Consider the following 11931-nt stretch of genomic DNA (forward strand, 5'->3'; position numbering starts at 1 on the left):
ACACACACACACACACACACACACACACACACACACACACACACACACACACACACACACACACACACACACACACACACACACACACACACACACACACACCTTAAAAAGTATAACACAAGACAATTCACTATTTTTTGTTTTGAAAAAAAATCATGACTTTTTATAAAAATACTTCTGTGAGCATGTGGTATCTTTGAAACAAGTCCACAAATTCCTCCTTCAGGAGATGGGGCGTCCTCCCTCCCCTGGAGTGTGGGCTGCACCAAATGAGTCATGTCTCCCGAGCAGAACAGGGTACGTGATTTCCAAGGTCACAAGGTCATCTCAGCTTCCTGTACCCCTTCCCTCACTCTCGGTACTGCCACCTGCCCCACCATGCTGAGAGGCTCCTGTGGGCTGAATTGAGGTCTCCTGTCAAGAGTCAGGTCAACATACTTTCTTGGAGTGGGGTAAGTATAGCATATGAGAGTCTGAGCCAGAACTGCCCAGCTAAGCTGCTGTTACACAGGAATAGACAAAGTTTAACGGATAATGAGCTTATTATTCTAACATAGTGAATGTCTTAATTCCTCAATTTTAATTCTCTCTCTCTCTCTCTCCATGTTTGTTCTTTCTGTTTGGTTTTCCTTTTTTCTTTTTTACTATTACTGGGACTTGAATTCAGAGGCTGGCACTATCCCTGAGCTCTTTTTGCTCACGACCAGCACTCTACCACTTGAGCCACAGTTCCACATTTGGCTTTTTGGAAGTTAATTGGAGATGAGTCTCATGGACTTTCCTGCCTGGGCTGGCTTCGAACCTCCTTGCTCAGATCTCACCCTCCTGAGTATCTAGGATTACAGGTGTGGCCACTGACGCCTGGCTCTCTCAGTGTTTTGAAGACATGTTTCCTATGTAGCTCAGCCTGGCTTCCAACTCACAATGTAGCCCAGGCTAGCCTCAAACCCATCCATGATCCTCCTGCCTCTGCCTCCTGAGTGCTGAGTTACAGGCATGCATCACCATGGCCAGCTTAAATTTTACCTTCTCAATATTTCTCCCTTTCTTTCTTCTGTACTTTTAAATCTTTCTACAAGGATGAATTGTGTATATGTGTGTGTGTGTGTGTGTGTGTGCGTGCGCGTGCGCACGCGCACGCATGTGCACGTACATGTGCCAGTCCTGGAGCTTGAACTCAGGGCCTGGTTGCTGGGCTTGAACTCTGCCTTGTTGCTGTCCCTGAGGTTTTTTGTTGTTGTTGTTTTGTTTTTTGCTTCCAGCTTTGTGGTGATTAACTGGAGGTAAGAGTCTCGTGGACCTTTCTGGCCAGGCTGGCTTTTACAATCCTCAGCTCTCAGCCTCCTATCAGTAGCTAGAACTATAGGCATGAGCCAATGGCACCTGGCAAGGATGAATTATTTTTATAACACAAAGAAAAGCAACTTTTCTTTCTAAAAATTACTGAAAGTCAAAACTAGACAAGCCTGTAGTCTGAGCAGTGTCTGGCAGGTGCCTGTGCAAAGTCTGAACTAGTGTGGACCGGGTCCTAGCACCCCAGCCAACCTCAGCTAGCATTGCCCTTCCCCCTGTTTTACATAGTAGGTTTCATTTAAGTTAAAGTTTCCACTGCTTCAGAAAAGAGAGTGTGAAAATCTTTACAAGAAAATAAGACTTAAGAGCTAACTTTAGTACCCAAGATTCACTCACCCTTTTTGGTGACTGAAGGTTCCATAACGAAACTATTAAAAATATATTGGTGGGGTTCCTGTGGCCCTGAGAAGAAGCCACTGTGGTGGCTGTCTGTAAGACCCCAAAACGAGGACCCCCACAACTGACAAAAAAAAATAAAACTAGAGGGTGGTAATGGACATATAACTCATGTAACTCTGTAAATAGCCTGAACAACTACTGAGCTGTACACTTAAAAGGTACAAATCTTATGATACATTATATAAATTAAACTCTAGGTTCTTTCTTTTAGAAATAGGGTGAAATCCTCCATCTAATTTCAAGGATTAAGGAAAATCGCATACACAAGAGCAGGTGCCCTGGCACAAAGCAAGCACCTGATAAATAATCATGAAGACAGCATTATTATATAATCTTATTACCATGTACTAATAAGAGATTATGTGAATGCAGATAATACAGAAATAACCATTTCTATCACAGGTCTACTTATCACACCATCCGAACCCTGACCAACTCCAATGAACCTCTCTGCCATCTTGTGGGGCCAGTATGCTATGGTCACGCTCATTTACAAGTGGGGAAACAGAGGCCCCAAGACGCCAAGTAACTTCCTTGAGAGTGCACAGCTAGCAAACACTGGCACTGGGTTTTGGATCTTGGAGAATGGACAGTTCAACTCCTGGCCCAGACCCCATCCTACCTCCCAATGAACATCAGATACATATTGAGTTTTTCCTCTAAGCATCTCATTGGTGGCTCACCATGCCACACCCAGCCCTGAAGAGCTAGAGGTGGCAGTCCGGGGCTTGTTCCAGAGGGACCTTCGCAAGCAGAGGTGAGGGGGTCAGAGGGGAGAGAGAGCCAGCAGGAGCTAGGCTAGAGCTGCCTGGAGAATGGGGAGTCCAAGCTGAACAGATGGGGTTCAGGCAGGTCTGAGGTCAAGCCCATGAGTCTAAAGGCAATGCAGGGCCAGAGAAGGAAGCTGGGTGAGTTCCCCAATACTGCCTTTCTCTGGGGAACAGCTCACACTCCCCAGGCAGGTGGGGAAGGTTGACTCAGAAGATGCTATGAGCTCAGGGGAACGGGGGAGCAGCCGCCCCCGGCTCCCACTCCACTGTGAGCTAACACCTCAGCAGCCACCCCAACACCAGCTTCACCAACAAGCAGAAAGCCAGTCTCAGCCAGCTCAGAGCAGTGGGCTCTGATGCGCTGTCAGGAAGATTAGGGCAGGACCCACCCCCAGTCCATGCACGGGGACCCCAGAGGCACATTTCATCCCATCTCCACAGCATGCTGCAGAACACCGTGTTCTGTCCTCCAGCCTCCTGCTACTATCCCCACAGCCAGCGGCACCAGTCTATGAGTCTACCACTTCAATCCCTCCAGCAGCCCCCGTTTTCTCACATCTGGTCTACACAACTATTTGCATGGGTACACAAAACGTTCATGGTTAGCAAAAACTACTGGAAAAAAATCAATAAAGACCTACTAAAAGCTAGGCGCTGGTGGCTCATACGTGTAATCCCTGCTACTCAGGAGGCTGTGACCTGAGGATCACAGTTCAAATCCAGCCCAGGCAGGAAGTTTGTGGAACCACCAAAAATGCCAGAAGTGCAGCTGTGGCTCAAGTGGTAGAGGATGGCCTTGAGTAAAAAAAAAAAACTCAGGGACAGCACCCAGGCCCTGAGTTCAAGCCCCAGGACAAGCACCAAACTAAACAACAATGCAGATATATTACATTGTATGTGTACTGACAAGAAGATATTTTGAAGACATTCTGTTGTGTGAAAAGAAAGAAAACTTTAAACTAGTATGTCTAGGTTTCCAATATGTCATCATTTAGGTAAAATCTCAAAAGAAAAAAAAAAGCTCTATAATTCTTCAAATTCACAAATACAAAAGTAAATGAGGGAAATGCCTGAATGGTTAAAAAAAAAAAACCAGCAAGCAATGACCATAGAAGAGAGAGAGAGAGAAAGAGAGAGAGAGAGAGAGAGGGGGGGGGGGAGGGAGAGGGAGAGGGAGAGAGGGAGAGAGAAGAGAAGAGAAGAGAAGAGAAGAGAAGAGAAGAGAAGAGAAGAGAAGAGAAGAGAAGAGAAGAGAAGAGAAAAGAGAAGAGAAGAGAAGAGAAGAGAAGAGAAGAAAAGAGAAGAGAAGAGAAGGGAGGAAGGGAGAAAATGAAGGAGGGGCGAAAGAAGGAGGGAAGGAGTAAGGCAAGGAGGGAGGGAAGACGGGAAGAAAGGAGGGAGACTAGGAGGGAGGGAGGGAAAGACCTATGTTGATTTTTTTCTAAGAATGCATTTGTGTATATTTGAGTTTTTTAAAACATTAAAGTCGGGGCTGGGAAGGTGGCACAGTGGTAGAGCGCTTGCCTTGCATGCATGAGGCCCTGGGTTCGATTCCTCAGTACCACCTAAGCAGAAAAGGCCAGAAGTGGTGCTGTGGCTCAAATGGTAGAGTGCTAGCCTTGAGCTGAAGGACAGCGCCCAGGCCCAGAGTTCAGGCCCCATGACCAGACCCAAAAAATAAATAAATAAACAAAACATTAAAGTCTGTAAAAACAACAACAACACACGTTTTTTAAGGAAGAAAAAAGTGTAAAAAATACCACTGTTCTGCCACAGGACTCAGAGTTGTCCCATGCAAGATCTGCTCAAGTTCTCGCCACACCTGCTTCCAAGCAGGTAAGCAAGCAGTCAGGGCTCTATTTTACACAACTGAAAAACTAGACCCAGGAAACTGTCACGGAGCAAAGTAGGACTTGCAATCTGAGTGACACTTGTCCTTGAACTCCAAGCCCAGAGCTTAGAGTTATGTGCCCCAGGGCACGCAACAGTCCCTAAGAGATGGGGCCTGGCAGGTCAGCCTGCTCCCAGCACCTCTGAGCAGGCCCTGGGGAAAGGAGACGGGACTTTGTAAGGGAAGAAGGAAGTAAACCAGGAATGGAGAATGGAGAGAGAAGATAACCCCCCCCATCTCCACCCCCATTCAAATTACACCTCATCATGAGCCGCCCCCTGAATGACAAGGGACTGCCACATCATTCGTCTCTCAGCAAGCCACACGTGGGAATGAGCCGTTCCAGGACGTCACACCTCTGGGCTGAGCTGTTTGCAGCTAGTGGATCTGTGAAGCAAGATTGCTCATTTCTTAGAGCCCTGTGATTCCAGCATGAAAAGGAACAGGCTTTCAAGAGGGTTCTAGAAAGCCAAAGGGCAAGGCCAAGCCTGATTAGGTGTTCTGCTTGGAAAGGCATGGGACCAGAGTTCGGGATTGGGGATTTCTTTCAGAATTGGAAATAAACACACACGCACGCACAAGAGGAAAGATCTTAGCTGGACACTAGAAGCTCACACTTGTAATCCTAGCTACTATAGATGGCTGAGATCTGAAGATCATGGTTCAAACCCAGCCTGGGCAGAAAAATCCACAAGATACTTATCTCCGATTAACCAGCCAAAAGCTGGAAGTGGTGGTATGACTCAATTGGTAGAGCACCAGCCTTGAGTAGTAAAAGCCAAGCAAGAGTGGAAGGTCCTGAGTTCAAGTCCCAATACTGGATTAAAGAAGAAGAAGGAGGAGGAGGAGAAAGAGGAGGAGGAGGAGGAGAAAGAGGAGGAGGAGGAGGAGGAGGAGGAGGAGGAGGAGGAGGAGGAGGAAGAGACATCTCAAGAATGGAACCTAGAGCTGGGAAGGTGGCTCAGTGGTAGAGCACTTGCCTTGCATGCATGAGGCCCTGGGTTCGATTCCTCAGCACCACATAAGCAGAAAAAGCCGGAAGTGGTGCTGTGGCTCAAGTGGTAGAGTGCTAGCCTTGAGCTGAAGAGCTGAGGGACAGTGCCTAGGCCCAGAGTTCAGGCTCACGACCGGACCCCCCCCCCCAAAAGAAAAGAATGGAACCTAAGTGTCAATAACAGATTTGAGTCACATACACACTTGTCTCACACACACACACACACACACACACACACACACACACACACACACAGTCTGAAGGCAATTTCTTTAAGATAAGATCTCTTTACTAAGTAGCCCAAGCTGTTCTCAAAATCACCAAACTCCTACCTCAGCATCCAGGTCCTAGGACTACAGGCAGGTAGTACTAGGTCCCCCATAAAGGCCATTTTCTGTCATGTTTTGAGCAAACCTGAGCCTTGCCTGCACCCTATCACACAAAAAAGTATGGACTTTTCTACTTAGGTCATCACACAGGCTTTCGACACATTTCCAATTTTGGAACATGTCAAAATCCCAGAGTCAGGGATGTTCAGCCTGTAAAACCCAGTGCCCTCACTATAGATGCCACCTCTTCCCAGTCGGTCCTTCCATGGGCTGTGTTAGCACCAAGTGCTTGCAGAGTATGCCCAGGAGCTCAGGAAACAACTGGGCCACTCCAGAGACAACAGAAAGCCTAACATTCAGGGATAGGCCAAAGCCCAAGGCGGGTAGGGGGAAAGATGGAAGGAATGTGCACAGACCTCAGCTCCAATGTGCCCTTGGCGCATGCCCACAAAGGAAGGCTTTGGTTAAATCATCCCCCTTTCATCTTGAAACAAGAATCAAATGTGCAGAGTCAGGGTGCTCGAGACCCAAGCTTGGATGCTGGGAGCTCAGATCCTGCTCTACCAACTTGGGCCAGGTTCTGAGTCTCAGTATCATATGGATGTCAGCATCCAGACCACAGGACACATAAGATAATGTAATGAGATAAAAATTAACAAGAATAGAATATCATACAGTCTGAAAAGGGACCATATGGACAATATAATTCACTCATGTTATAGAGTAAAAATGTCCTAGGTAACATGTATGTGTCTGCTCCCAAACTTTATAGACATCATAGGATAATATTAATTAGGAATCTAATAAAAATAAAAATACTAATAGTATGACAAAACATATTAATGACTACTTCGTTTCACAAAGGACTATGTCTAAGAAAACTTCACAGGTATGATTTTAACCACTCCCCAATACCATGAAAGTTGCATCAAAGATTAGTAAAATCAGACAGGGCTGGGGGTGGTGCTTAATGTTTAGCATGTGTAAGGCTCTGTGTTCATTCCCCTTCACTAAAGGAGAAATAAGAACAGCATACACAGAAAGTAGGGAATGAAGATTTGCACAGAGGAAGGGCTTAAGAAATGTAAGATCCTAGGGCTGGACGTGATGGTAAACACTTTTAATCTCAGCTTCAAAGGAGGTACAAGAAGGAGGATCACTGTCTGAGGATGTGTAGAAAAAGTTATATCCTATAGGAAAAGTAATTAAAGCAAAAAAAAAAAGGGGGAGTGGCTAGGGACATAATTCTGAGTTTGGTTCCATCAAAAATGAAAACTGTTGGTGGCTTATGCCTGTAATCCTAACTACTGAGTAGTCAGGAACTGAGATTTGGTCACAGCTGGAAACCAGCCCAGGCAGGAAAAGTCCATGAGACTCTTATCTGTAATAAATTACAGAAGAAAAAAAAAAGCCAGAAGTGGAGCTGTGGCTCAAGTGGTAGAACACTAGCCTTGAGCAAAAGCAGCTCAGGGACAGCAACTAGGCGCTGAGCTCAAGGCCCCAGGACCAACAAAACAAACGAAAACATAAATGCAAGATCCCAGGAGCATTTAGCACTTAGAGGAAGGAAATCAGATCCAATTGTTCATTACTCTGGTCTAGAGCAGCACTGTGCAGGAAGTAGGTTGTCGTAAATATTGGTGGGTGGGAAAGCAAATTATTATGATATTCATTAGCCAAAGGCTGAATTCCTTGTTTCCAACAACAACAAAGTCTAAGATAAAGCCAAAGCTTTTCCTAAGAGAACATCCTCCTCCTGAGATGGGTTGGGCTACTGTTCAGTCAACTCGCCCTAGAACTGGAGAGAGGAGCTACAGACTACCCGCCTGGCATCCTACCTGCAAGCACATGAATCCCTGGCGCTGGTGCGCATGCGCAAAACGGAACCTACCCGGAACGCAAGCTTATGAAGGGAACAGCCTTGGCACCAGTGCGCATGCGCATGGAGAAGCCTCCCTGGCCCGAGTGTGCAACCGCTCATGAATCCCTGGTGCTGGTGTGCATGCGCACAAGGAGACCTACCTGGAACGCAAGCTCGTGCCAGGGGACCGCCTTGGCACCAGTGCGCATGTGCATGGAGCGGCGGCCTCCCAGGCATGGGTGGGTGTGCGTGCGCATGGACAGACCTACCTTCCTCTGCATCGTTCCTCAGCGAGGCTTCCAGCAGCGCCACCCCGGCCTCGAAGGACACCTTCTTGCGGCGGCCACCTGCACTGCGCTTCCTCTCATGCTTGCGCTTGCGGTGCTGCAGGTCCTGCTCATACTGCGCCCACTTCTTCAGCTGCTGTGCCCGGCGCTTCTGGGCAGCGCGCAGGCGCTCCAGCGTGGGCACCTTCTCCAGCAGCTGCAGCTCGGTCAGCAGGTCCACGTGGCTGGCCATGGCCGGAGCCTCCCCTCACCTGGCTGGGGCTAGCACGGTGCGCCCGGGGCCATGGGAGCATGCGGACTGCGGAGGGGCTGGGGCCTCATGGTGGGGCCTGTGGCAGGGAGAGAGGTGGAGACACTGGTCAGGCTCAGAAACTCCTGATTATGTCACCCTGCTGCCTGGGGTTCGAAACCCTTTTGCTGAATGTTTGCTTTCCATTGCTCCTGGGACAAATGTTTGCAGTGGCCCAGAGGAATCCGTGAGGTCTGGCTGCCCTGGGTCATATTTCAAGGACACCATAGCCCCAGCCATCTAATGGCTACCATATTGGACAGCATAGCTGGAGAACATCATTCTAGAAAGTTCTGTGGGATAGTGGAAGGTATCCACCTCTCCATCCACAAACACCTATCAGGTACCATGCCTTTCCAGCAAGCTTTAAAGACCTCCTTTACTGGCTTCAGTATGTGGATGCCGGAACCAGAGGGGTACTTGGGGCTCAAAGCAACCCAAATCCAGCTCCTCTGGGGGGCATCCAAATAGAAGCCAAGTCTTCAGAAATAGGAAGTCTCTGACCCTTCTACAGAAGCTCTTTGTTTGCTCATTATGGGATGTATTGTTATGGGGCTGGGACAGAAAGGAAGCAGAGGGTATAACACCCTCCTGTTGTGTTCTCCAAGAATGGCCTGGGAGCCCTGTGGGGAATCCTCAAGACTTTTCAAGGGCCTCAAGGTTAAAACTTTGCAGAAAATAGACTGAGATGCTATGATTATGCTACTCTGATTATCTCAGAGGGACACAGTGGGTCCAAAGCTATGGATAGGTGACATTGCCACAGATTAAATGTAGAAATAGTTCAGAATGCAGTTAAGAGGCCTAACAGAAAGAAACCTGTGCTGGATGCAGGTGACTCATACCTGTAATCCTAACTACTCAGGAGGCTGAGATCTGAGGATCTTGGTTCAAAGCCATCTTGGGCAGACAAATCCCCAAGAATTTTATCTCCCATTAACCATCAAAAAGCTGAGCCAGCACTGGTGGCTCACCCCTGTAATCCTAGCTACTCAGAAGGCTTAGATCTGAGATTGGGGGTTGAAGCCATCCCAGGTAAGAAAGTCCATGAAACTCTTATCTCCAATTGACCACCAGAAAAACAGAAGTGGAGCTGTGGCTCAAAGTAGTAGAGCACTAGCCTTGAGCAAAAAAAGCTCAGGCCCTAAGTTCAAGCCCTATGACCAAAAGAATAAAGAAAAAGCTGGAAGTGAAAGTGTGGTTCAAGGGATAAAAAAACAGCTTTGAGCAGAAAAGCCAACCAAGAACATGAGGCTCTATGTCCAAGCCCCAGTACCAATATGTGCACGTGACACACACACGAAGAAATTTACAAAATTTTTAGACAATACCTATTTTCTTGCTATTTTTTATTTTAGAAAACACTTGTTTTTCCAGCAAAATGTCACATTTTGTTATAACAAGCAACAGGTGTATTGTTTCAAAGGAATTAGAACAATTTTAAACATTTCCAGCATTCACATATGGCAAATACTGACTGAGAGATAAAAATCTTTGGGATCCTCGAGTTAAAGGGATAAAAAGATCCCTAGACCAAAAAGCAACTACTAAACCTCTGGGGCCTAGAAAAACCTTAGTTGAGGTTTTACTCACTCCTTGGGAAAACTCCTAAAAGAAAAAGATACACATTTCTTCCTTTCATGAATCTCCCAACTCGAGGTCAGGAAAATTCCAGAGTCTGAAGCCAGCTTCATCGGCACAGACTGTGTGGGCTGTCAGATGCAAAGCTGGGGGCGTAGGAGAATAAGAGGGTCTGAGGACAATCACTTGAGTTCCTCTAAGTCAGTTGCCCACACACATAATGCTCTGTCACCTCCCAGGATTTACAAGACTTACAGGACTAAAGAGCTGGCCAAAAAAGTCAGGCTCCCAAAAGCAACGAGATAGAAGGTGGAGAAAAGAAGAGCAGGGAGGGAAGGAGGAATACAACACATGTTACTCAGCAGGCCAAGCTGGCTGTAAGTTGACCCACATAGGGAAAGGTGGGCCTTTTCTAAGAGGATCAGGATCACCCTGAACTTCAACAAGGGGTCCTAAATCTCCTGTGTCCTCTGCTTCCTCTCACCTTCTCCATCTGGGCTGCCCTTCCCCAGAAAGCTAAAGCCTAGGGTTCCACTTCAGTTTGGACCCTCAGAATATACTGGTCCTGAGACTGGAGGGTAAACCAGAAGATGGGAGCGAAGTTGGCTTGACCATATCACAGGGTTCAAAGGTCCAGAGGTCTGAATGGGTCTGCCTGAAGTCATTAATAATCCAGTCACAAGTCAGCGGGAGAGAGGCTCACCAGCTGTCTCTGGCCTTTGTTTGGTTTCATTATGATTTTTGTTTTCAGTCCTATTAACTTCTTATTCTGAGATCATTATAGAGTCACACTGTTGTGAACATATAATACAGAGATTCCAGCACACTTTCTTTAGTGAACTCCAAAGGCAACATCACGAAAGTTACTGTGTGGTGTGGCGGGCAGGAACGCGACCACATCACCATCTGCCAAGCTTGGTCCCATTTTCCCCGCGTTCAGTGGTGTTCTGCCTTGAATATTTACTGGGCTCTACCCACCTGTTGCCACCACAGTCAAATGCTAACAGTTCATTGCCACTGGAGCCACCATCTCAATGCACCCTCATCCACTCCAGCCCCTTACCCTTGGTGATCACTAAGCTGTCTCCTATTGTTAGCTTTCTGCCATCTCAGAAAAACAAAAACAGAGGCTGGGAAGGTGGCTTTAGTGGTAGAGTGTTTGCCTGGCACTCATGAAGCCCTGGGTTTGATTCCTCAGTACTACATAAACAGAAAAAGCCAGAAGTGGCACTGTGGCTCAAGTGGTAGAGCGCTAGCCTTGAGCAAAAGAAGCTCAGGGACAGTGCCCAGGCCCTGAGTTCAAGCCCCAGGACTGGCGGAGGGGAGGAGGGGAATCATCCTTATATCAACAGACTCCACTAGCAGGTAACCTGAGGCTTGGTTTTTCCCACTCCCTGTCATTCCTTTCAGAACTCCTCTTAGCTGTCTTGTGAATCACAGTTCATGCCTTCACTGCCCAGCAGTGCTCCATTGTGCAGGGGAGCTGCACAATGTTCTTCAGTCATTTGTCCACTGAACAACATGGGGGTGGTTTCCGGTTTGGGGGTATGGCATTCATGGACAAGTATCTATGTGATTGTAAATGTTAATTTCTCGATATAAATACCCAAGAGTACAACCATAGGATCGTCTTCTAATTACTTGCTTTATTTAAAAGGAGACTACCAAGCCACTGGTGACTCTCACCTGTAATCTATTACCTAGGAGGCTGAGATCTGGAAGACTGAAGTTGGAGACCAGCCTTGAACAGAAAAGTTTGCTAGATTCCATCTCTAAATAACCAGCATAGAATATAGCTAGGAAGGGCTGGGAAGGTGGCTCAGTGGTAGAGTGCTTGCCTTGCATGCCTGAGGCCCTGGGTTCGATTTCTCAGCACCACATAAGCAAAAAGAAAAAAAAAGCCGGAAGTGGCGCTGTGGCTCAAGTGGTAGAGCGCTAGCCTTGAGCTGAAGAGCTGAGGGACAGCGCCCAGGCCCAGAGTTCAGGCCCCATGACCGGACCCAAAAAAAAGAATATAACTAGGAAGCAAGGCTCAAGTGGTAGAACATCTGTCAAGGCTCTGAATTCAAACCCAAATACTGCAAAAAAAAAAAAAAAATTGCCAACCTGTTCTCCATAGAGACAGAACCTGTTTCTGTCCCTTCTAACCAGGAGTGAGTCGTCTACCTTTGCTGCCA

At 47.2% G+C, this 11931-nt stretch overlaps 1 protein-coding gene across 4 annotated transcripts in view; it reads right to left on the reverse strand.

The window, feature by feature from the left end:
- The window catches only part of LOC138816360 (protein phosphatase 1 regulatory inhibitor subunit 16B), a 97512-nt gene that overhangs the window by 60802 nt on the left and 24779 nt on the right, over positions 1 to 11931 (reverse strand). For all 4 annotated transcript variants that reach the window (XM_070006080.1, XM_070006078.1, XM_070006081.1 and 1 more), the window contains one exon: positions 7867 to 8213. In XM_070006080.1, coding sequence (XP_069862181.1) covers positions 7867 to 8116 — 250 coding nt within the window. In that variant the 5' untranslated portion in view covers positions 8117 to 8213. The remainder of the gene's footprint in view (positions 1 to 7866; positions 8214 to 11931) is intronic.

The sequence above is a fragment of the Dipodomys merriami genome, unplaced genomic scaffold (assembly GCF_024711535.1).
Source record: "Dipodomys merriami isolate MVZ:Mamm:240054 unplaced genomic scaffold, mDipMer1.0.p SCAF_692, whole genome shotgun sequence".
NCBI lineage: Eukaryota > Metazoa > Chordata > Mammalia > Rodentia > Heteromyidae > Dipodomys > Dipodomys merriami.